This window comes from Xenopus laevis, chromosome 1S (genome assembly GCF_017654675.1).
Source record: "Xenopus laevis strain J_2021 chromosome 1S, Xenopus_laevis_v10.1, whole genome shotgun sequence".
Lineage (NCBI taxonomy): Eukaryota > Metazoa > Chordata > Amphibia > Anura > Pipidae > Xenopus > Xenopus laevis.
This window is the reverse complement of record NC_054372.1, coordinates 146,550,715-146,576,731: the sequence shown is the minus strand read 5'-3', so window position 1 is coordinate 146,576,731 and position 26,017 is coordinate 146,550,715. Positions and strand designations below refer to the sequence as shown.

The window sequence follows — 26,017 nt, the reverse complement described above, 5'->3', positions numbered from 1 at the left end:
TGAAATCAGCTATTTCTCCCTCCCAACAATCTGAAGGATTTGAGACTGTGCCAAAAAAACATCAAATACATCAAATGACACTGGTCTCTTAAAGATACTAGTCTTCAAGTTCAGAAATATATAATTTCTGACCTGCAATGAGTATATTAGAACCCGTTTGCTAATGAGGGCAAAGTTGTCCCCCATGTTTAATCTCACAATGAAGAATATTTCATAGTATGCATAATGTAGGTGGAGCATGGACATTTTCTAGTAGCACCAACCAATTATGGACAGTGTTACCACTAGGTAATTAGGGGTTAAAATAACTGAAGGATCACATTTTGCACCAGTTAATACATTACACCCAGGTAATAATACAGTTGAGCATATACAAGGTAACATTACTTAAAGCCACTCCTGACCAAACTGGCAGCCTATTGGCTAATAGCTTGCCAGGGATTAGTCTAATACATGTGGAGATTGCTTTACTCTCCCAATGAGTTTGTGCAAGCCTCACCCTGCTTAAAAGGTAGAAACAGTACAAGTAGCAGACAGATAGCATTGGGTGATAGCAGGTGAAGAACAGCAGATATATATGCAATAAATCAACCACTGTTAATTAAAATATTAACCAAGGAGGGGGATCGATATTTATCAATGCATGACCCTTATACCATACTAAGGGATGCCAGAATTAGAAGACAAATGGGGGATCATGCATTGACCTCCCAACCACTGAGAAAGTTGAGAAAGTGAGGGGAATAAAAAAAGATGTCCTTCCTTTCCTCATCATAGTAGTTAGCTTGGGGCAGAGACATTAAGAAAAACAAAAGAAATCTTAGTCTTATCAGATAATACCATGGATCTTTAAGTCTCAGCTTCAGATTGGTCAGACATATTTGCCCAGAAGAACATATCCACAGCTTAGTAAACTGATCCTTTGCAAATTTTGGCCCATGATTGGGCAAGAGTTTTCCCTGTCAATGCAATAAAGCAGGGGGACCAATCTGAAGTGGTTCTCCTCTCACCTCAAAGCCTTCCCCAGTTTTACCCACCTTAATAGAAAGTTTTTACAAAAGCCGCTAGGACTGCATATTTCTGAAGATTCACCACTGTAAAGTGCAAGTTGGACTAATTATATATATATATATATATATATATATATATATAATATACAATAACATGCCTTATGAAAACAGCAGTATTTCAGCAGTGACATAAATAATGCATAATAACAAAATTAGACAGGTGCATAAATTTGGGCACCCAACAGAGATATTACGTCAATATTTAGTTGAGCCTCCTTTTGCAAATGTAACAGCCTCTAGATGCCTCCTATAGCCTTTGATAAGTGTCTGGATTCTGGATGGCGGTATTTTTTACCATTCCTCCATACAGAATCTCTCTGCTTCAGTTAAATTTGATGGCTGCCGAGCATGGACAGCCTGTATCAAGTCATCCCATAGATTTTCGATGATATTCAAGTCGGGGAACAGTGACGAACATTCCAGAATATTGTACTTCTCCCTCTGCATAAATGCCTTTGTAGATTTCCAAGTGTGTTTAGGGACATTGGAGGTGAAAACTAACCCTAAAAAGTTTTTTAAATATATTAATAGTAAAAAGATGCAGGTTGAGAGTGTTGCTCTATTAAATAATGGTACCAGTATGGTTGTAACAGATACAGATAAGGCAAATGTGCTAAATCAGTTATTTTCTTCAGTTTATACAATAGAGGAGTCTGGGTTCACAAGCTCACTTAATAACTGCACGAATGGTTCAGCTCAATCTAATCAGTGGCTGACTCACGATATGAATCTTAAAGGAAGGAATTTCTTTCCCCTCTTGCAAATTGGGGAGGCTTCAGATGGTTTTTTTTTTTGCCTTTCTCTGGATCAACTAGCAGTTTGGCAGATTAAAAAAATAAAAATAAAAGGTTGAATTTGATGGACGTGTGTCTTTTTTCAACCTTTCTTACTATGTATGTATTGTCTTGTTGGAATATCCAAACCCTGTGTAACTTTAACTTTGTGACTGACGCTTGAACATTATCCTGAAGAATTTGTTGCTATTGGGTTGAATTCATCCCACCCTCGACTTTAACAAGGGCCCCAGTCACTGAACTAGTCACACAGCCCCACAGCATGATGGAACCTCCACCAAATTTGACGGTAGGTAGCAGGTGTTTTTCTTGGAATGCAGTGTTCTTCTTCCACCATGCAAATCGCTTTTTGTTATGACCAAATAACTCACATTGCACTGAATTGTAGAACAATGTACAGATACACCCAGGGGTACTCCGCCAATGAAGCGAGCTGAGACGCTCGCTTCAGACGGCAGTGACAGCTCCTGGTGCCACCTGGAAATGTAATTGGGCTAGGGGGCAGCATTACTGGAGCTGCCTCAGGCAGCAATGTCCACAGGAACAGCGCTGGATACACCATCTGCAGCCAGATGTTCTTGCAGGTCTTTGGAGGTGATCATTGGGTTGTCTGTAACCATTCTCACAATCCTCCGCATATGCCGCTCCTGTATTTTTCTTGACCTGCCAGACCTGGGTTTTACAGCAACTGTGCCTGTGGCCTTCCATTTCCTGATTACATTCCTTACAGTTGAACCTCTGAGATAGCTTTTTGTAGCCTTCCCCTAAACCATGATACTGAACAATCTTTGTTTTCAGATCTTTTGAGAGTTGCTTTGAGGATCCCATGCTGTCACTCTTCAGAGGAGAGTCAAACAGAAGCGCGACTTGCAATTGGCCACCTTAAATATCTTTTCTCATGTTTGGACACACCTGCCTATAAAGTTCAAGGTTTAACGAGCTAATTCAACCAATTTGGTGTTGCCAGTAACTGAGTTGAGTATTGAGCAGTTACATGCATTCAAATTAACAAAATTACAAGGGTACCCAGTTTTTCACTTTTGATTTAATTTCATACAACTGAATACTGCCTCACTAAAAATGTCTGTTTTGTGTTGAGTAGTGGAGTAAATTATTATGAAGTCTGAGAGGGGTTCACAAACTTTCATATAACGGTATATAGTTAACATTTACAAGTTTTCAGAAGCAAAGTAAAACCTTTTTTTCCCTAGAAGAATATTACTTAACGTAGTATTATAGAATGCTTTTTGCAAACCTACTGTAAACACATTTTATTCTGGTGCCAGCTTCCATTTAACCTGAAATGAAATCTTCCAAGAAAAGAAACAGCAGTGAGAATGTAGATAACCCTCCTTAGCTGTACCTTTTGTGTATTGTGGCTATAGATTCCTTTTAATGTAATCAAGAGAAAGAGAACAAATAGCATAATTAAAATGCAATATCTACTGGCAAAGAATTCTCACTTGTTAGCAAATATTTTCATATGTTGCACCAATTTGCTGCAAAGTTTCCTTTCAGCATTTTTCCAACAGATGGTTCTAACTCACCCAGATATGGTCACTCTCCTGTCAAAATCCACTCACTGTATTTGCCAGTGTAAATATTGTTTGATAAGCACTGGCACAAGTTTTTGCCAGACAAGTCCAGTATTACACTATGCAGGTTTTTTCAAACAATTTAATAGCAATTGTTTTGCCTCTTTAAACAGGGCGGCAAAGCACTGGGAGGACTGTACATCCCCAATGCTCATTAGGAATGTGGCTGGGCAGCATTTCGCCCCTAAAATTTTAGGCCTCCCACACTTCTGGGCCTGTCCTTTAAAACATGACAAGTGCCCAAAACAACACTGTGTAACACTGTGTAGCATTCTGGGAGCTTGTATTATTTATGCTTGCCAATAAACCAATCAGTGCTGGTGTAACTCTCCCTCCTTCCGCTTAACAATTGCTCTGATAATGTAAAATAATTCCCACTAAATTAAAACATAATTATGCTCTTTATTATAACATATTCAAAAAGATAAGTGAGCATTGGGATTGGGGAATACACATTAAGTGAACTAATTAGCCAGCTGCACAATAAACCAGTCATCCAGACTAAGTGAGAATTTAGAATTGCATTTTATTACCCTTAAATAGCTAGTACTTGTAATTGTGCACACCTCTGTGAATAATCCTATGCGTCCAACATTTGGGAATTAGAAAGAGGGACAAGAAGTATGCAAAGCAAATTTTTTGTTACCTGCCCATTTTTATGGCCATACCCCCTAATTACCATGTTAATTTTGCAAAATTTGCCAGGTTATAAAAGTTTGAACACATTTCTGTGGTTTTTATGTGTTATTACAGTTTTGCTAATAAAGGTGACTTGCCCTTTTAGCTGCAAGTCACTTTCCCCAAGAGACCTGCTTATCTTAAATTGTTACAAATGTATCTAACAGCACCTGCCACTATTCTGGACTCTCTGCCAAAAGCCAATTACGTTTTAGAAATGTTGTACCTTTTTCTGACTGTTCAGTGCAGGAGATCAAAGAGAAAGTCGGGACATTCAAACCCAGGACTGCGGGTTGAGCTGTCAAAATCGGGACTGTCCCGAGAAAAGGGAGGTATGCTACCAGGTCTTAACTATTAGCATGCAAAAAGTGCAACAGTCTGTTAAATCCACTGTGGTTTATTTTACCCACAATTAAGCATGTTGCTTAGAATTCCAACATCATAGAAGCTGCTACAAGTTTCTGCAGTCGTGTGCACCTGTGTGATTAATACAGAAGCAATATTGGACCTCTTTCAAATTACACTTATTATGGACACCATACAGGCAGGACTTGGGCCCATACAAACAGGGTTGTACACCCGCCCATCTACACACTATTTAATTTAATCAATGGCATTGCACTACACTTTGCACCTAACTAATAGGCAAAAGAATGTATTGGACCTAGATTCTACAGTAATAACTCTCTCTCTCCCTCTCTCTCTCTCTCTCTATACATATATATATATATATATATATATATATATATATATATATATATATATATATATGTATGTATTATACAAATTTATTTATTCACCCCTCCACTTTTATCACCCCAGTTCAAGTACTGATCAGAACTGTTTGACCTTTGGCACACCCACTGTCTAACACCCATAAGATACAGTTTTAGTTCCATAACCGAAATCTCCTTACCATAACATATAAATGATTTCCAATGCACAGAAACTACGTGTATTCCCCTTTCAGCAAGGTTTCCTAATCAGCCATCTTTAGAAAAAAACTGAGCTTTCACAACATTTTTAGGACTTTGGCGTCTGCTGGCAAAATGTATTTCTATCTTTTAGAACTGAAATTTACCAGGTAGTAGAAATGACAGTGGGTGCTGATCTTGAAGATAAAACAATGCTTTTATTAAATGTAAGATGTTACAGCTGTATACTCGTATAGCCGAATATAATTTCTGATATCTAACTATTGGCACAGACCAGCTATGCCTACGAACATCTACTGATGTTGTACCGCAATCATATAAAAATATATTGCACAATGGAAAAAACAATAACATTAAATAATTAGCTTATTCTTTCATAAAAAAAGTCTAGTGTATGTTTACAGTAGCAATAAAGTAGCTGAAAATCCCTTTAAAATTAATTAAATTGAAGTTCAAAGAGGCTGAGAGTTATTACAGAATGAGCTCAAAGTATTTAGTGTAAAAGACAAAAATAAACTTGTACAATCCTGCCACCTAGTGTTCAAAGTCAGAATGTCAACTGAGTGAGTACCGGTATTATCAATGCTGTAATTGCTCTGGCTAAGGGTTTTAAGCATAGCAGATAGGATAAAAGGCTGTTTTTTTACAGTGTTCTAATTCTATATGAGCACCCATTTCTAGACTAAAATTTGGAAAAGCCCCCTTAGTTTATAAAATAATTATAAATAGATGAAGAAACTGCACAGTTCCCCTGCTATACCCTGATTAACAAATAGTCTTTGTTGCCCTTCACAGTGCAGTTGGCTCACCTGTGGGCAAAACAGAATGTATCCTGCATGCTGGAATGTGCATCAGTCACAGGTAGATACTTATTTGTCAAAGTTAGGGCATTTGATGCAGTCATATGTCTGTAGAAGTGTTCAATGCAGCACAAATGCATGAAGAATTGCCCAATTGTCCATATATCCCTCACTTCCAGGGAGTCCCCAAGCATTTCTCATTACAATCTGTCTTTGGAAATGTTTGCCTCGGGAAATGCCCTAGATTTTACTACTGATCTGATTAACTGCTGTACTACATCTCAACATTCCTATGAGCAAGTCATTGTTTTTTTTATTTGTAATAATCAAGCCCACGTGTCATGCCATGTAGATCAAGAGTTGGACTGATCAGGCAGCAAAAGACGTTGGAGGCATGCAGCTTCCAAGCTCTCCTCAATTTTGCTCTACATAATTGTTGTTGCAAGACTGGGGGAATCATTCCATACAACCTAGGAGAATTTGAAAATTCCTATTACTGTGACTTTAAGTGACCACCTTCCTGATTTATTTTGATTTTATTTTAATGTATTTATATTGTTATATGTTGGGTTCCTGGCCGGCCAGGTTTTAAACGTAACATTTTTAAAGCAAAATAAAATTCTTATACATTCAGTTTAATTTGGTCTCTAAATACACCTTTAATTAATTTATTATTGTTTTGTTTTCCTCAAAAGGATTTAAGATGTGATCTAGACCAATTAAAGAGATTTCTCCTTAATGCCACATTACCTCTATTAATTCTTGGGGTATCAGGTAAGTGGTTAAAGCCACTGGGGGGTGCCCAACATTTGGCAGCCCTCAAGTGATTTCGACTTTACTTCTCCTTTAACGGCAGTGTTAGTGTTCTAGGCATATTTCCCTCTCGGTATTGATAGGGCTAATGGCTGTATTCATTGGTCAATGTCATCATTATTTTCCCATTAGTCTGGGGTTGTGTCACTTTAAATTAAATAACCACACTTGACACCAATATCACTGCAGCAAATTTCGCTAATTTTAAAATCAATAGTGCAAAAGGAGCCTGCTTTTTTTAATTGTAATTAATCTGCTGTGCATGTACGGTTGACAGTAGTATAATAAATTGCATGTGTTCTTTTAATATATATAGGTACCAAGACATCATGGGTCATTTACTATGACTCTGGACACAAGTGGTGGAGCATTAAGAGGTGCAAAATCGACCCCATAGCTCTTATTAAAAACACATGCATGCAGAGTCTGGCTTTATTCTGCATCTAAAGCAGCTCTTCCTAAATACAGGGCCCAGTTGTGGTTTATGTTCTCATTTGCATGTCTGCATAATGCTGTGTATTTATAAGGCATATGCCCTGCCCTTAACTTAGTAAATATTCCCTATTGTGAGATGCAGAAATGCACCACCTGTCGGAATCATGTTGTTAGAGAGTAGTGATGGGCGAATTTCTCCTGTTTCGCTTCACTGAAAAATTTGCGAATTTCCAGCAAGATCGAGCAATTCGAACGTTTTCACTAAAATCGAGCAATTCGAACATTTTCACAAAAAAAATCAAGCAATTCTAACGTTTTCACTAAAATCGAGCAATTCTAACGTTTTCACTATAATCGAGCAATTTGAATGTTTTCACGGAAAAATTGTGCAATTCAAAAGTTTTCACGGAAAAATCTAGCAAATTCGCACGATTTCACGAAAAAAAACCCAGAAATTGACGCTGGAGATTTGCTAATTTATTCACTGGTGGCGAAACTCGGAAATTCCTTGCGAATTCGTCCCAGGCAAATTTATTCGTCCATCACTATTAGAGAGTTAAGACGCAGAACCACCAACCCAGAGCCAGAACTGAATGGGTCATGCCCAGTTTTGTGTGGCATGCAGTTGTGCATCCTCCATATGAAGATACCTGTTCAAGGCACTTTAGTCGTGTACCACTGTAATTTAACAGAGTTTTCTATAATGTACCTGCTTTGTTGGAGACTATGCAAGAACTTGGGTAATCAGCAGGAAGATAGAGTCATAGTTCTTTTCAGTAAGGAGCACGGTGTCAATGTGATTGTTTTTTTTTGGAAGACATGCACCAGTCTAGGGTCATGATTCACCACTGACTCACTGGGGTGCCCAACATGTAGTTCATTTAACCATTACTTCCCCTATAAACAAGAATTAATATATCAATTCTACATAAAATAAAGGATAAGGGCATAACAGTGGGTGCAGAACTAGGTGCAAATATAAACACTGTTTAGGGATCCAATGTATTGTAAAGTATGGGAATCACTCACGACAGCAGATTAACTGCAATTATGCTGTTTATTGTGTCACCACACGACATGTTTTCGGACCTATTGCCCGTTTTTCATACTTTACAATACATCGGATATTTACAGGGTGCCAGAGACGGAGCATCCCGGGAACCATAACAAGAAGTAAGGCATAAACACTAATCAGTGTAAAACCCTCTGCTATAGATACTGTTTAGGGATCACCTGGGCTATATCTCAATAGAATTTAGGGGGATATTGTAATGCCTAGCACACTTACGCCTTTCGGTCTATTAAAGGAGAACTAAAGCTTATCCGAAGAAGTAGGCTAAAAATGTTGTACATTATGTTTTGGGCTTCTGTAGAAGCCCAAGGCAACCACAGCCCTTTAGCAGGGAAGATACGTGTCTCCATAAATGCCCCAGTAGATCTTCTTGCAGCACCTGTCGGAATCATGTTTTTAGAGAGTTAAGAACACATAGCCCAGTCATGCCCAGTTTCATGGCATTAGCCCCTCATTCTATCACAGATAATAATGATCAATCATTTGAACAAAGTAACCTGAGTGGAATATTGCTATGTTATATATTCCTTGTCTGGGGCTGACAGAGAGCAAAAGAGATCAAAGGCGAATGTGGATCATTTTGTAATGGAATGAACAGATGAGGAGCTAAACATACAGATTGCTGAATAGAAGGGTGACTGATGCTAAATTGCTTTAGAGTTTCTGTAGGATTAAACAATAATTATCGCTGCTTCATTCAAAGAACTGACAGCAATTTGCTACAGAGAATAGTAGGAGAGTGTCAGGCGCAGCATAAGCAGTAATCACTGAACGAGCAGGCGTCAAAACACCAAAACGGCTTTATTACATTCAGAGTAAGGATGACGGGCACAAGCTGGCATTAATGTGATAAAACCTGGGTGTTTGGCACCACAGTAAAGAAAATTCAAATCATTAGATGTTTAGCAGAGTCTGCTGGCGCTAATTGTTTCTGGGTTACAGAGCTGAATAATATTTGAGAATCTTGTAACCTGTTACAGGGGCCACTGTGATTATCACTGCTTGTTTTTTAAATTTGGGTTTTGGGAAGGATTTCAACAAGGGATCCATATGCCATACGAGTTGGTTAAATGGTCCCTGACTCATGTAACCCTAGTATGTGGGTGACAGTGTTAGGGAAATTAGTTTGTAAGATCCATCGTGCTAGGGACTGATCTAAATAATTAAAGGAAAAGTTAAACAACTGGAGGAGTGGTAAAATGTTGGGCACCCCTGCAGTCAATTCAATGATTAACCATATGAGGCATGCAGTTGTGCATCGTCCATATGATGTTCATGTTCAAGTTCATGTTCATGGCACTTTAGTTGTGTACCACTGTACTTTTACAGAGTTTACTATAATGTACCTGCCCTGTTGGAGGCTATGGAAGAACTTGGGTAATCAGCAGCGTGCCAATATGATTTTTTTTTTCACCAGTCTAGGGCCATAATTCACCACTGACTCACCGGGGGTGCCCAACACTTAACCATCACTTCCCCTACAAACAAAGAATTAATAGTTCTACATAAAAAAAAGGATAAGGTGGGTGCAGAACTAGGTGCAAATATAAACACTATTTAGGAATCACCTGGGCTATATCTCTATAGTATTTTTATTTAGGGGCTATTGTAATGTCCACACTTGTGTGGCAGCACAGAAACCAGTGCAACTTATATAAGAATTTAATCATCTACCCTGTAGCATCAAATAATATGTGACGACCCCTAAGCTTAGCTTCTCAACAGCTGCTCAGAGCCCACTGAGCATGTGAGTGTCACAGACACTTTCCAAGATGGTGACCCCCTGTGACAAGTTTGAAGTCCTGGATCATTGCTGCTATTATGAAGCCGAAACTTTAGACTGGTGCAATAAGTTCAGTACTGTATATAAAATATGGCATTTTTAGCCAAATTCATAGTTAGGGCTTAGTTCTCCTTTAAGTATGACTGAGACACTAGGCACATCATGCAGCCTTGAGGGCACAAGGCAACTCTCCCATTAGCACCTGCCATTGACTAGTTCAAGGTTCATTTTGCACTCCACACCTATGTGCTGAGGGTTTTTTGGGGGGGAAAAGGGAGGGTTTGAACCAACTCAGTAATGTACATATGGAGGCTTCAAAAATAATGGCCAGAACAAGCTCATGTGACACAAATGATAAATGTAATCTGAACAGGGCCGTATTTACATAGCAGGTACCCCTAGGCCCGCCACCATTCATTTCCCCTGTCCCATCCCTTTCCTGTACACATGCACAAATTTTCAGCATCGAGTCCGGAGTACTGGGGATTGGTGCACAGGAAATTTTAAAAGTATTTTATCTTCTGCAAATCCCCAGTACTTCCTAACCAATGCAGGTGTGGTTGGGTGGCATGCCACCCCCCTAAAATTCTGCTGGCACAGCCCTGGGCCTTTGTGGCCTTTCCACAAACCAGGCCTGAGTCTGAACCCAACTTTAAAAAGACCACAAAATGGTACTTTGTACTTTGCCCACTCTTATTAAATGAAGAACAAATAGCTGGCAATGTGCCAAGTGTAACTGACTGTACAAATGCCAAGGTAAGAGCTTTTTACAGTTAAAGCAGGTGACGTTATAAGGCTATTGCCTCACAATATAAATATGAATTGCTTGTGAGAGAAATAAAAATACAAGTTTTGTCTTCTGCTGTATCCCTCCCTTCTGGTATGTCATATTGGTGGCTAACAGCTTTAATGATGAATGCATTAGTGGTCTGCTATGTCATCAGCTTAGTATTGTATTTTCTTTAATAGAAAGAAGCTCAAACAAACAATTTTCGAGAATGCAGAGAAAAGGCAATTCTCTCCTAGGCAATTACTATCCCTTTGTGATGCACTTAACATCCTTTTATCCTTTCTGCATAATTATAGCCAGTCTAGAAGTGCAACAGAAAGAGACAATGCTTGTGCCAGATTGGAGCCTTGCCCAAAGGCCTTCATATACATCCAAAATGGCTCAAGTATAGTAAGGAATATATCTTGAGGGTCATATGAAATTCAGTCCTGTACTTGTGATGAAGTGTCGCTAAGGTGTAAGAATATATTAATTTCCAGTCTTCTGCAGCTTCCTTCATGCTTAAATATTGAGAAGTCACCCCTATGAGATAAACCTCAACAGATAAGAAATTAAGCATCGGGATAGGTATGCGCATAATTTTTTTAATGTATCCATATACTGAACCCTGTGTACAGCTGAACACTAGTTCTGTGGAATAAGAACTGGCCAGGCCCCCCTTGCAAAAAAAAAATCCCTGCCCACACATACACACACACACACATGCACAACCGCTGGTGATAGTTTACAGCGGACACACAATTATTTTTGGAGCTAAATTCCAGCTATGGAGGAAGTGGGGTCTGCTTCCTCTGTAATTCCGCCATTGGTTCCGCCATCAGGAATCATGGAGGTAACATGGCCCTCCATCCATTGGCCCCAGAAATTGCCCATTTTTGTACACTTTGCCCTCTGCATGGGGTATTGTGCAAATAGTGCAGAGCAGAGCTGAAATTGTTCATTACAGTGCCCTCAAACACACATGGGCTTCTTAGCAGCCACAGGGTCTGCTTTATCAGTTGAACATCCCTAACTAATGTACTTTGGTTTTTATTCCAACTAGACCTTTAACACTTCAGTATTGGTTGCATGTTCTTTTTTCAATAAACACAGAACAATTCAAGATAAATTGTCAGTCTATGTGCGAGTGATCTGTATGTAGATAAAATGGGGCACACTTTATGGCTTGTCAGAACAAATGTATCTACAACACAAGTGAAGGCGACTGTTTTGAAATAAAGCAAATAAGTGAATGCATGTTAATGCAGACAAGGTAATTAGTTGCACCTTATACTGTCCATATACTGAATCACAGTCCATGTGCTCCTGTACAGCATGCAGAGCGTGAAATGATTAATAGCTCAATCATTAAAAAGGCTTCTTGTGGATCAATGAGAATGAAAGGGAAGATACATTCTATTAGGGATAGAACAGAAAATTTCTGTTAGAATCATAAGATTTACCTTGGTCTTTGTAGATGCGGGTGCATTTGCTTTTTCGGTGTTCTTGGTGGGTGCTCTCGGTCCCTGCAGCTTTGATGCACGCTCACCTACTTTACTGCTCTCAGGTTTCTGCTGGCAATGTAAAGGCATTCCCTTATTAATAGAATCCCTCAGCAAACAAAATGAAAGAGGCATTTCCAAACATGCTTCCTATATACACATGCACATATAAATACTGTACATTACATTTGAAACTGCAAATAACATTCAGGAGTTAATTTTCTAAAAGGACCACAGTGCAAACATTCACTCAAGAACACCATATTGCTGCTGTTCTGATACTATCTTTCTGCATGTACACATTGCATTCCACATCTCTTTCTGTACAGCAAACCCCAAGATTCCATTGCTTATTCTGCTAACAAAGTAAAAGGAATATCCATGGTTGCCAATGGGGTTGGATCTGTGAATGCTAATGGAGTAAGAGTCCGATTAGGTTCGGCACCCTGCTTTTTATACTTGCTAGAGGCTACATTGAAGCTTAGTTCAGACATGGCTGGCATTGCACACTCTTGTGTTGGAAGAAGCAACTTTGGCTGGCTGTGTGCAGCAAATAATTTACTATACAGCCATCCCTATAGGGGTAAACATTTGAGAGGATGCATGGATATAACTTTTGGTGTGTGGTGCACTGAGTCTGGATTGGTGTACACAGATAACCCAAAAAAACAAATAATGGCTGGGTGCTGGTTAATACTCAATACATAATATCACAAAAATAAACCGCACTCACAGGGCTTTCATATCCAAATAAAGTGGTATTTATCCAAAGTTTCAGCTCTGAGACATGAGCCTGAATTCCTAAAGACGGCTCACGTCTAAGAGCCGAAACGTTGAATAAATAATATAGTACACACATATAGGTAGAAGTTAGATGCAACTACCTAGTAAGCAAGCAAGCCATGTCCAGATCTTTTCTGTATGGCCTTAAATCTCATTTATATTTCATCCTGCTTTTCCCCCCATCTCTTCACTTCTGCTGTTTTGTTCTTTGGCTTCATCATTAATTCATATTGAGAGTTTCTGCTGCAGAGTGGTCTGATAACCATCAAATCATAACCATATTTGTGGCTGGCAAAAAGTAAGAAAACTCTACAAAGCTTGGTGGGATAGACTTTGGATTGGCAAGCAATGTATACCTCCCAACTGTCCCGTTTTTAGAGGGACAGTCCCTCTTTTGACAGCTCAACCCACAGTCCCTCATTTGTACTGGAATGTCCAGGGTTTATCTGCACTGAACAGGCAGAAAAAGAAACAATGTTTCTAACTTAATTGGAACAGCCACAGGTGCCGATAAGATACTTTTGTAACAATTTTGAGATAAGCAAATAAGTAATTGTAACAATATAAGATAACAGATCCCTTGGGAGAAGTTAGACTCACAGCTTAAAGGGCAATTCACCTTCATTAGCAAAACTGTAATAACTGAAAAAAACACAGTAAAATGAACACGGTAATTAGGGGGTGTGGGCGCAAAAATTATTATTAAAAATGTATTATTTATTTTATCGGTAATTGATTTTGAGCGAATTGTTTAATATTCTCAATTGCAAATTTTAACTTCATTCCCGAAAAGTTGAGGCAAGAAAAAAGAAAAATAGAGAGAGACTGTGAATATTTTCACTAACTAAAAACCTGCTAGAATGCCATAGAAATCAACAAGATGTATTCATCTTTCAAGCAAGCTAGTATTCCATTTTTTTTAAAAAAGCATCCCTAATTTGGGTTAAGCACCCAAACTATTTATATAGTGGGTTATGTGCCCCATTCCCACTCTCAGCCAAACACAGGTCCCACTCTGACACTGCACCTGTAGTAATGAAGTAGTTACTTGTGGGGGTCATCATCACATTCAGTTTAAAGAATATTTGTATCCAGACCAAAGAGCAGTCTCACACTTGCCCTTAGAATAAATTGCCATTTATTACACATGCAGTTTCCACCTGCTTTAAACTTAAAATATACTGGTGGAAGGTTGAAGTGGTTTGGACTTTAAGATCCAATATTTTGGCCCCTATCTATAAGTTATAGATCTGTTCATTTTTTTGTTAATTTCGCCATATTGTTTTGTTTTTGTTTTTTTAAAGAAAGTTTCACCTCAAAATTTCCATGGATGTAACTACTGGGGGTACCGGCAGTATGAAAACACCCAGGCCGCCTCCCCTCCATGCAGCCCAACCGGGACATGGCAACAGATGGAATATGCATGTTACTTGCAGGCTGGACACTGGGCCGTCTGTAGGGATAGGGAGGTCATTGGAAAATGCACATGCAAGTCCTGCCTCTGTGGATCTAGTTACACCACTGCTATTTTCACTTTTTAATCTGGTCTATCATAAATATTTGGGTGTGCAAAAAAATAGGAATTTTCCCCCAAACTGACCTTCAGGTTAGACCACTGCCTTGGTCTAACCCTAGATTGCACTTCTCCTCTTCTCATCCTTTTTTGGCATTTCATTCCTTTACTATTTCTACTCTTACCAGATCTGGGCTAATTAACCCTCAGAAATGACAGACCCCCCAGTTTGCTTTTTCACGCTGGAAAGCTGCATGCCATTGATCTTATTACTATAAGCCTCAATCAATTTTGTACTATTTAGTTTCACTAGTAAGCATAACGGTGGAGACAGCAGACCCAGTGGTTGCTTTAAGTTCAAAAGTACAGACACCTAAATTATACAGTTATAATATAGTCGGATGGGGCCCTAAAACATTTTTCCAATTATGTCCTATTTATACATCAGGTCTTCTTCTCCTTCATTTTATATAAAGATATTTTATAAAAATATTATTCATGACTGGAAGCTACCATTTAGGTTACTACACTGAACTAAAATAAAAGGGAAAGCCCAATTACCATGGTATATGGCAGCAGGCTTGCCATCAAATTACTTATGAAGCATCTTTGAGAAATTGGAACATTATGTGTATTCAGTTAGCCTAGCAAAGAACACTGGGTATTAGAAAATCCACCACTCATCAGAGTAATGTCCCTTTAATGTACTGTCAAACCTTTTGTCTTTAATAACAGCTTTTCCAATTATCCTATTAGCAGAGATGTAATGTGCAAAGGTCGGGCCATTCTTAAAAAGCCAATAGTTCTCTCAGATTGCCTGCTCAATAAATAATTCCTATGGAAGGAACTTGGAGCACGTGTAGCTTTTCTCCTCATTAAGCAAGCATTGGGATAAGATATTATAGGGTGTATTTATTTTACAACTATATTGCCTTATAGAGACAGTTAAATATGAGGAACCTAGTGTAGACGGGCAGCATTTTTTCTTTGCATAAAAGCCTGCAATCCTATGTATGGAAGCTGCTATACATTATTTGCCATATTGGTTGTATTATACATTAGGGGGCAGATTTATCAAGGGTTGAATTGAAAATTCGAATTTTCACATTTTTGGTATGGTCAAAACTGTCAAGTTCGACAAGTGAGTTAGATTCGAGTTTTTTTAACAAAAAAAAAAATCAAAGATTTATCATACTCTGGCCCTTTAAAAATTCGACTATTTGCCACCTAAAACTAGCCGAATTGCTGTTTAAGTCTATGGGACAGGTCCAGGGATCAATTTGGAGTTGAAAACATTTGAGTTTAGTTTATTAAATTCGATTCGAGTTTTCTGGGGGATTTAATTCATCAGAGTTTGAAAAATTCGATTTTTCTTTATAAATTTTGATTGCACGAATTTCAAGTTTAGGGGAGTTTTTAAAAACATGAATTCGAAATTCGACTTTTGATAAATGTGCCTCTAAGAGCTCACAGACATGAGTGCTGGACCACTAATGGGTACAAAACTGCACCCCCTTGCAGGCCATATACAGAGCACCTGTGCCACAGGACAGACTTTAAAATCTGCTGCAAAGTGCAAAGAACAGCACTGACCAGCGCAAGTTTCCCTTTATCTATGCCTTCTCAGAGCAAGCATTAGGTGTAGGACTCTGGAGCACCATGTGTCCCATAAAGCCAGAGTACACAGATGTCCTACAAACAATTTCCCCCACATCTCTAGCTAGTGAGTAAGAAAAGATTATCCACCATATTTAACTGTATGGAGCACAATCACCCTTCAAAACCCCTTTTTCATTTGATCTCCGGCTTACATTATTATTATTAGTATTATATCTGTAAACCTCCATTTAATTTTTTATCAGAGGACCAGGGATATGATAGAGTCAACCCAGGGGAAATGTTTTAAAGCAACATATTCTTTTAAGCACTCAAAGGATACACAGTAAGAAGGGGAGACAGTTTTACTTTACAATATTTACAGTGTCAATGACAAGGGTTAAGTGCAGCATTAATGTTACACTATGGAGAGGCAGGTGCAAGGTCTCTCTGTCAGTCACATGCACAACCTACAGCAATAAGTGATTCATGAATGGCGTGCAGACTAACTGCAATTTATAAATTACAGGAATCAAGTTAGTATTTTAGATCTCTTTATTTTACTAAAAAAAAAATATTTTTTTGGAGAACATCAGGACAAAATTGTGGTGTAAAATCCAGGATAGGGTGAAATGCATTATAAATTGGTGGGACCACATAAAAATGGTGTAAAATGTGGAAAAACTTAATATCAGGGTATGTAAAATTGAGGTTTCACTGTAGTGACAATAAAATCTATTGGATATCTGATTCAATCACTAACTGGCACTTTACAGTGAAAAAAGTTGGACAACACGGACACTGTGTGTTATTCACCTTAGGCCCATGGCAAACATAGTAACATAGAAAGTTAGTTTTAAACCTGTTTAAATCTCAAATTCAGACTCTAATCCCCTGTATTTTTCACACCTGTTATCCCCCTGTATTGGTCACTAGGGATGGGCGAATTTGACCCGTTTAGTTTTGCCAAAAATTTGCCGCCAGCAAAATGTTGCAGACGCCCATTTAAAGTCTATGGGCGTCAAAAAAAAAAATTGTCGCGCGGTGAAATTTGACGCCACGATGCACGACGCCATCTCAGAACGAAAGCTACGGACTGGAGCAGGACAGAAATTAAATATGGCATCAGCCTTGAAGTGGTGATAAAGGTGAAGAAACCAAGAAAAAATAATAATAAAGTTGTCACAAGTAGATTCATAACTTCATGATCTGTGCCTGCTCTTATTCTGAGCCCAGCAGCCAGTTGCACGTGCCAATATACTTTGCGTTATTGTGTACCAAACTGTAGAAAGCATCTGAAAACACAGTTTTAGCAGGAAGTGACATTACAATAAAACATCTACCTAATTACTAATTTGATTGCAGATCAGGAAGGAGGAAATATATTTATGTTATTCATATATTTAAAAGCAAACAGCCAAACATTCATAAGGCTGGGGTGATTATGTGAGAGTTCAACCAGAGCGAGGATATCGGATTTATTTTGAGCCAAGATGCAGAACCAAACTGGCAAATCTGCCAAGGATCACTATCAGGAACGGATTTCCAGCAAGGCCACAAAGGCCCGAGCCTAGGGTGGCATAGTGATTGCACATCTAATTTGCTTGATTCCGGAGCACTAGAGACTAGACGTTAGTGCTCCGGTACAAAGGAGGCGCATGTGTGCAATGTGCAACCTGTGGGCAATGGAATCCACCAGCCTCTGGATTTTCTTAGGTAAAATGTGTCCCTGACCACTATAGGGACTAGTGAAGAGGTTGTTTAAGGGTTGGTTACAAATAGTGATGAGCACATTTTTGGCAGGTATGGATTTGCTGTGAAATTCCACACTTCACCATCTGCAATTTTTTTCACGAAACTGTGGCAAAAATCCGCCGCAAAAAAATTTGCCACGACAAAAAACTCGCAGAGACAAAAAGTCGCCATAAGATAAAATGCCCATTGCCTTTAATGCATTTGGACAAAAAAAAGACAAGACAAAAAAATTGCCATAAGAAAACGGACTTGACTTTCCAATAGATTGACTCTAATGTGAAAAAATCGTTGCATGTAAAATTGTCTTTGATGTCTATTGACTTCAATCGGTTTCACAAATGTTTAGCCATTTCATAAATTCTTCGCTGTTTCGCAAGTTTTTTTTGTAGTTACGCTAATATTTAGTCTAAGTGAAATAGGACAGATTCTCTCAGCACTATTTACAAAGGAAAGACCGATTATAGATACCATGAAAATAGATACTTTACATAGAATGTTATGGTCGGTAGTATCAAATGCAGAGTATTGACTAGTGCACTAGTCAATAACCAGACTGCATAGGGTTAAGCAGATTTTCTGTGTAAGGGGCCATACACATAGGTGTTTTGTGCTGACTTGCCCAGCATTTCATTTTCCTTCATTCCACTGCAAGCGAGAGCAGGCCAAAATGCAGTTTAGTTAGTCCCCATTTTACGATTTTTCTGAAACCACTGTCTTGCCTCAGAGATTACCAGATCAGAAATATTGTAACTCTAACTTTAACAAGAAGAAGCGTGGAAGCAAAAGACTGAACTTTGTGCATTAATGGGCTCATGTGACCTAACATGTATGGTGTGTTTGGTTTGTTTGTGTGCACCATGAATCGTAGGATCCCAGGAGGTGGCCAAGGATGAGTAAACCTTTAAAATAAGTGAATGTAAAATTGGTGAGAGTGCTATTCAAAGCACTTTTGCACTTTGCATTCGTTATTTATTTTCTTTTTATTTCAAGATATTAAGGGATATATATACTGTTAATATGAAGGAATTTTGTTTCAACAGAAACACCTGCTGTTCAGTTTCCAACCAGTCTGACCACCAAGTAGTCAAAGAAGTTGTAAGGAGAAAGAAAGAGAACTGCTCTGATGTTCTTTTGCTTAGGAAAAAAATAGAAACCTTTCTCAATCTTTCTCAAATTATCTAATTTAGGATTACCCAATGGCCCATACTACTAAAAAAGTATATTATGAAAAATGGTTTATTTACATGCAGCAGGGTTTTACATATGAGCTTTCTTGTGCAATATAATTTTCTAGACACCTACATTGTTCGAAAGTATATAAATGTACAGAAATGTGAGCTAACAAAAAAAAAAAGTTTTAAGGCTAATGGTAGAAGAGAAGCAAGCTAGAAATACAGGACAAATGAAGTGGAAAATGTTCAGTGAAGAACTGGATAGAACGTGAGAGATGGCGCAGAAAAGCACTGCACAATTCTTATGGGTAATTGACCAAGGGAGCAAGTTGTATTGGAAAGAACAAGAAAAGGGGAAAAACTTTATAGTCACAGTAGTGAAGGGTCAAGGAAGTTAGAGGTTTAGGCAAGAGGAAATCATGTATTTCTATTGGATAGAAGGTCTGTGTGTAGATTACGTTTACACTTAACACTAAAATAATTCCTTTTCTAAAAGAGTGAGCTAAAAGGTGAATTGTTTTGCTCAGTATCTGGATCATTCTCCAGGGATAAGAATATAGAAAACATATTATATTTACAGAGGTGGGTTAAAAAGGTAGAAAGAACTTGTGCAGGCTGAGGCCCAAGGACATTCTAGATTGATACAGTGTGCATATGCCCAATTCCCAAGAGGAGCTGGGCTGCTCTGTATTGGAGAAAGGGGTAACTGGAGACGAGCTGGGCCAAAAATAGAACAAATATAGACCCTGTGCAGCACAAAACATCTTTGAATGAATGCCTTTGTCCAGGGTTAAATAGTAATCTAGAAGGCCTTATAATCACAAGCAGTTTCGGGCTTTGCCTTTTAACAAAGCAAAAAAAAAAATAGCAGGAGATCTAATTAAATAAATATCTAAAACTTTCTATTGAGAAAAAAAATGTACACAGCAAAGGTTTTATGTGTGTTCACAATCCTGAAGATCAAAACACAGCTAATACACTGAATAGGTGCTTTATGGCAAGCCTGTGGGCGAGGGCAAGCAATGCATCAGAATGAAGCTTTCCAAAAATATAACAGGCAAGTAAATTGGACCCAAGATAAAAAAAAGTTCAGAGACTGCAGCCGTGATCAAACGTTATGAGTCATTCCCTACTGCTTGGGAGAAACAGATAGCTAGTAATCAGCGAGCAGGAGGATGGGAGAGTGGAAAGCTGTATAAATGGAGCTGGAGGCAAATGCTTTAAATTTAGTTTAACATTTAAATAAATCCTCTTTTTAAAAATGTTGATAGTTACACATCCATTTAAATAAAATTGTGAAATGAATAAATATATCTAGTTTCCCAGGGATTGCTGGGATGTGTAGTTCAGTTTCTGGACACAAACAGGAACACTGGGTATTTCATATAGACATATTCTGATGTGCATGGAGGATAGCAATGTATCCACATCTCCACACCACCCACTCAACATCCTTGGAGCGTGATTAGTCAAAATAGATCCCTGGCAGGGGCTGCAAAGAAATACGTTCACACTGTTAGGAACAGATTGATGTAGGAGGCGCCATATGCATTAACTACTTATTCAAGTAGGGCAGTGGGGTTACAGCCCAGTCTGGATGGCATATTGCCACTCCACTGGGCCAAGACATTTTTGTTTTTAAATGAAACATCAGTGAAATGCAATTCTGACTTTATGACAACTGCAAGTTGGACTCTATGCACATGTATCCAGTAACACATTATGGAGATTATACATCATTCACATCTGTTTCTGCCACAGCAGAGCTTGCAGTCTAAGTCCCGATCACATTCACACATGCTGTGGTCAGTTTTACTAGAAGCCAATTAACCTGCCTGTATTAAACAGAAGTACACAGAGAGAATATAGAGAGATAGTGCCCTGGCTAGAATTGAACTTAGAAAACCAATGCTGCATCCATGGTAAGTATTATGAAGAAATCAGCAATATGAATACAGTTATGGGACCTGTTATCCAGAATCCTGGTTTTCTAAATAATGGATCTTTTCATAATTCAGATCTCCATACATTAAGTCTATTAATAATCATTTAAACATTAAATAAATCCAATAGGATCATTTTGTCATCAATAAGGAATCATTATATCCTAGTTAGTATCAAGCACAAGGTACTGTTTTATTATTACAGAGAAAAAGGACATCATCTTTAAACATTTAAATTATTCAATTAAAATTGAGTCTATTGGTGATGGCTGTACTGGATTTCATACCTGTACTAATTATTATCACATATTTATATAACACCAACATATTCTGCAGCGCTGTACTAATACAAATAATCCAGTTTCTTCAACATATCCTTAAAGGGCATGTAAATGCAAAAAAATAAAATCCCATTTTTACTTTCTTTAATGAAAAAGAAACCTATCTCCAATATACTTTAATTAAAAAATGTGTACCGTTTTTATAAAAAACCGACTGTATGCAGTGAAATTCTCCCTTCATTTACTGCTGTGGATAGGAATTGTCAGATGGTCCCTAACTGCTGAGCAGGGAAACAATCATACTTATGAACAGCAGGGGGAGCCCCCGCCTTACTTCCCAGCCATGCAGAACTCAAGCAGCTTTGTTTATGATGATCCCTAAGCAGCCCAGACCACACTGAGCATGTGCACAGTCTTAGTCTTGCAAAGATGTTTAACAAAGTTATAAGACAGTGACCCCCTGTAGCCAACTTTGAAAGCATAAATTATTTGTTTGATTAGGCTTGTGGTGCAGTAAGTTCATGTTTATATTTAGTATACAAAATACAGCATTTCTAGCCTTATTCTATTTTAGACTTTACATGCCCTTTAAGAGGATCTACTAGCAATATCACACAATTTAATTTTGAGGAAGCAGATGGGGCCACTAGGCATTCTACAGTTCAGTGTGGTCTCCATTAACATGTTTTCCTGTGTGGTTTAACACAAAAAATCCCCACAGTGCATTAAACTCAGCTCTGTGCCAACCAATGGGAAGAAGCGCACCTTTGACTACAAGTCCAATGTTGTATTGGCAGAGTGTGAGACCCTCTTTCAAGGGAACTGGCTCAATGGACAACACATGTACAGGTCGTCGCTTTTTGGAAATGTTGTCAGAATAAGGACACCTTAGAGACGATAGAATTCATCTACGGGGGTTTGTAAACAACTTGAAAAAAAAATGGTGGGTATCGCTACACAATAAAAGCCCAAATGTACTTTTGCATCATTAGCTCTTGATCCCTTGAGCTCTTTTGGATAAAAACATATTAATGCTATGATAAAAAAAAACATTTCACTGACTTTTTGCACCGCTAATTGCATTGTGATTACTTCATTAAATGAACAACCAAAATTTTGAACACACTTACCAAGTCCTAAGAGACAATTACCTAAGCGTACTACAAAAATATCTTTCTCCACTCCTACTCACCTTCTTTATTCTCCTAGTCTCTTCTCTATTCATAATTGCATCTATACTTCCATCCATTTCTTGCATATATAGAAATGGGGAATGGCCATTTCATAGACATTACAGGTGAAACAGCTGGTTTAGCAAAAGAGCCCACAGAACTCTGGCCACAATAAGAGTTTTTCTGGTACCCCAATGGGCCAGTCTGAATCTGAACAGTGTGAAAATAGTGGTATGCACCCAAAGACATTTACACATGAATGCTGGCCATGCTACATTAATACAGTTCCGTTAAACACGTTAGTCTGTGCATGTGTGGCTATTACAACAATTTGACACAATGCATGTGGCGGGTGATCTTCATGGCCACATCCTCTAATATTCAGTCAATTACCACAAAATGGAAATTAATTAGATATATATCTCCTTAGATTGTATGTGGCCATCTTATAAATGTGGCTCAGACAGTTAGGGGCCACGAGTGAAGGAATAGAAGAAAAAATACTTCAAATTTCGAAGTGTTTTTTTGGCTACTTCGACCATCGAATGGGCTACTTCGACCTTCAACTACGACTTCGAATCGAACGATTCGAACTTAAAATCGTTCGACTATTCGACCATTTGATAGTCAAAGTACTGTCTCTTTAAGAAAAAACTTCGACCCCCTAGTTCGCCACCTAAAAGCTACCGAAGTCAATGTTAGCCTATGGGGAAGGTCCCCATAGGCTTGGCTATCTTTTTTTGGTCGAAGGATAATCCATCGATCGATGGATTTAAATCCTTCGAAATGTTCGATTCGAAGGATTTCATCGTTCGATTATTCCTTCGATCGAACTATTTGCGCAAAAAATCCTTCGACTTCGATATTTGAAATCGAAGGATTTTAATTCCCCAGTCGAATATCGAGGGATAATTAACCCTCGATATTCGACCCTTGATACATTTGCCCCTTAATATCAGTCATTTTCACTGCATAAGTCAATATTCACACAGTAAAGACACCTTTGTAGCATCTGCTCCAAGCAGCAGTTGGGACTATTGCAATCTTGGAAGGTAATCCCTGGAATAGAAAAATATTGCAATAGGTGTAATTGCCCTTATGTTAATAATGTTATGTAAATACAGATGGGAGGAGGCAAATTTGAGGACCATCATAAGGTATTCCAGTTGCTAAAACCCATCCCAACTATTAACTTCTTATTGGCTGAGATTCTGGTTTGTAGATGCATTCACAATTATAATTTACTTACCGGCCTTTTCTTTTCCTTTTCCCTTGTACTATTGGCTTTTTCAGCTTTGGTGTCAGGTTGTAAACTTTCCTGGAGAGTAATACCATGATCATTCCTCTTCTCCTGCAACAGGAAACTAGATCAGAATGACAAGAACACACTCACACAAAGTTCTGACATTCAGGCACTATGATACCATTACTGAAGGAAGCAGTCTTGATATGTAGCAAGCAATGTGTTTATTATAGAAAAAGAGAAAGAATCTTCCAGAAAATGATTTATAGGTCAATCCCAGTGATGAACACATTTTTTTGCCAGCCATGGATTTGTGGTGAAAGTCCGCATGTCGCCATCAAAAAATTTGCCAAGGAAAAATTAGCCGCAACAAAAAGGTCGCCAAGACAAAAAGTCGCCATCCGAAAAAGCGCCCATTGACTTTAATGCATTTGGAGCAAGAAAAAATGTTGCAGACATAAAAAATTATCATGCATACGAAAACATTTTACGCCCATTGACTTCAATGCGTTTCATGAATTTTTCACTGTTTCGGCAATTTTTTCGGACTCGCTAATTTTTCAGCGAAACGGAACAGATTTGCTTATCACTAGTCAATCCCCATAATATATATATTCTTATTAACTGTATAACCAAAAATTTTGTTTACCTAGCAGAATATTCACATCGGAAAGATATTTTTTTTTTACATCAGCCTGTTATATCCAGAGGGAGATTCAGCAAATATTCCAAATTGTAAGCTTAATTAACTCCATATCAATATTCAGCATTGAAATGCATCACTGTGGCTGCTGACTCATTCTGGCTTCAATATACAGATAACCTTAAGGTACTTTTGGATTTCCACCCACTCTGTCTGTGCTCAGTCAGTTGTCAGCTCCCTGTAAGTAAAGGTATGACTATTCTCTTGGTGCAGATATACTTGTCATTTTCTCTGACTAATGGACACACACTATATGATTTATGACCTTGTGCAGGATTAAATGATAATGTTTGACACTTACCTTTCTGATTTGTTCTGAGTGGTAGGTGCCCTGTCCCATTAATTGATAAGGTGGTCTAAAGCCTAAAAGATTTGCAGAGGGTGAGAAAGGAAAATAACTTTTCCAGCCCATCCAATGGTCTCCTGAGGGTTCATTTCACAAGGTACCACATGCAGTGTCTGTGTTGACCAAAGAGCAGTGATCCAGCAAGACTGATAAACATGCAGTGATCCAGGAAGATGAATAAACATGTTTATCAATCTTTTCTATAGTCAGCAGCACCCCAAGTTAAATGATGTTTCAGAATGAACCCGTAGATGATTAAATCCAGCTTGAGGATATTATTGAAGCTGTCGGGTAGTAGTGGTGCTATACTTTACCTAGAAAACATCTTCAGTACGATCCAATTACAAGCTTCAATGAGCCCCCATTAGAGAAAAGCAAAATCGAATGACTCCTTAAGAACAGCGGAGTAGTTGCAGTGATGTTGGAAGTGCAGCAATGGAGATGGTGCAGCAGTTTTCTAAAGGGAAGAGTTCTGGATGCCTGCAGCAGGAAGGGCTGCTACACCTTTGGCTGCTTCACTTACACCAGACGCTGAACTCAATGTGTCTCCGGATGAATCGTGCATAGCCTGTGCTTGGCAGTTGCTGGTTAGCAGCCAAAATCATTCTCAAAAAAAAAGCAGTCATGGGAACAGATTCTTCTTCTACCAACTGCTGTTACATCTGAAACACAACACACTTTCACATTGGCCGGGTAATGATGAGCTTGCTGGCAGAAAGAGAGCGAGGCACAGTCTCCCTTAGCCATCAGAGCTCAGGAATAAGCAGTTTCAGCTTGTATACAAGCACACAGTGTATACGTATGGAAAGAAGGTGGAACAGATACACTAACCAGCTCAGCAGCCTGGATAAAGCCTAATCTCTGTACCATTTAACCCCAACAGTGAAATAAATTCTGGGTTACAAACTGGGGCTAAGGACACAACCAAATCAATACTAATAGGCTCATTGATAACATTATCAAATTTCTGGGGTTTGTGGAGTTTTTTTTCTACTTTGTATAAACGCATGATTTAAAAAAAAACTCGAATGTTTGCTTATTTATGGAAAAAATCCATATGTAAAAAAACTTGATTGAATACAATAGTGAAAAAAATGTAAATGCCTCGAGTTTATAGGCTTAAAAAATAATAATTTGTGAGTTGTGTGTCGTTTGCCTAGGACAATTCCCATTGACTTCTACATGAACTCACCAGCTTTTGGATGGCAATTATTGCGAGTTTGTGCAAAAATAAAATTCAACTTTGATAATTCCCCCCAGAACA

At 38.4% G+C, this 26,017-nt stretch overlaps 1 protein-coding gene across 16 annotated transcripts in view; it reads right to left on the bottom strand.

The window, feature by feature from the left end:
* Positions 1-25,475, bottom strand: part of rimbp2.S (RIMS binding protein 2 S homeolog) — a 176,692-nt gene extending 151,217 nt beyond the window's left edge. For 3 of the 16 annotated variants that reach the window (XM_041580330.1, XM_041580331.1, XM_041580337.1), the window contains exons 1-3: positions 24,709-25,474; positions 23,711-23,812; positions 12,208-12,318 (exon numbers count right to left, since the gene is read on the bottom strand). In XM_041580330.1, coding sequence (XP_041436264.1) covers positions 12,208-12,318; positions 23,711-23,812; positions 24,709-24,819 — 324 coding nt within the window. In that variant the 5' untranslated portion in view covers positions 24,820-25,474. Of the gene's footprint in view, positions 1-12,207; positions 12,319-23,710; positions 23,813-24,708 lie in introns of all 16 variants that reach the window. The other 13 variants (XM_041580326.1, XM_041580329.1, XM_041580328.1 and 10 more) reach the window with 7 other exon arrangements.
* Positions 25,476-26,017: the final 542 nt, after the last annotated feature.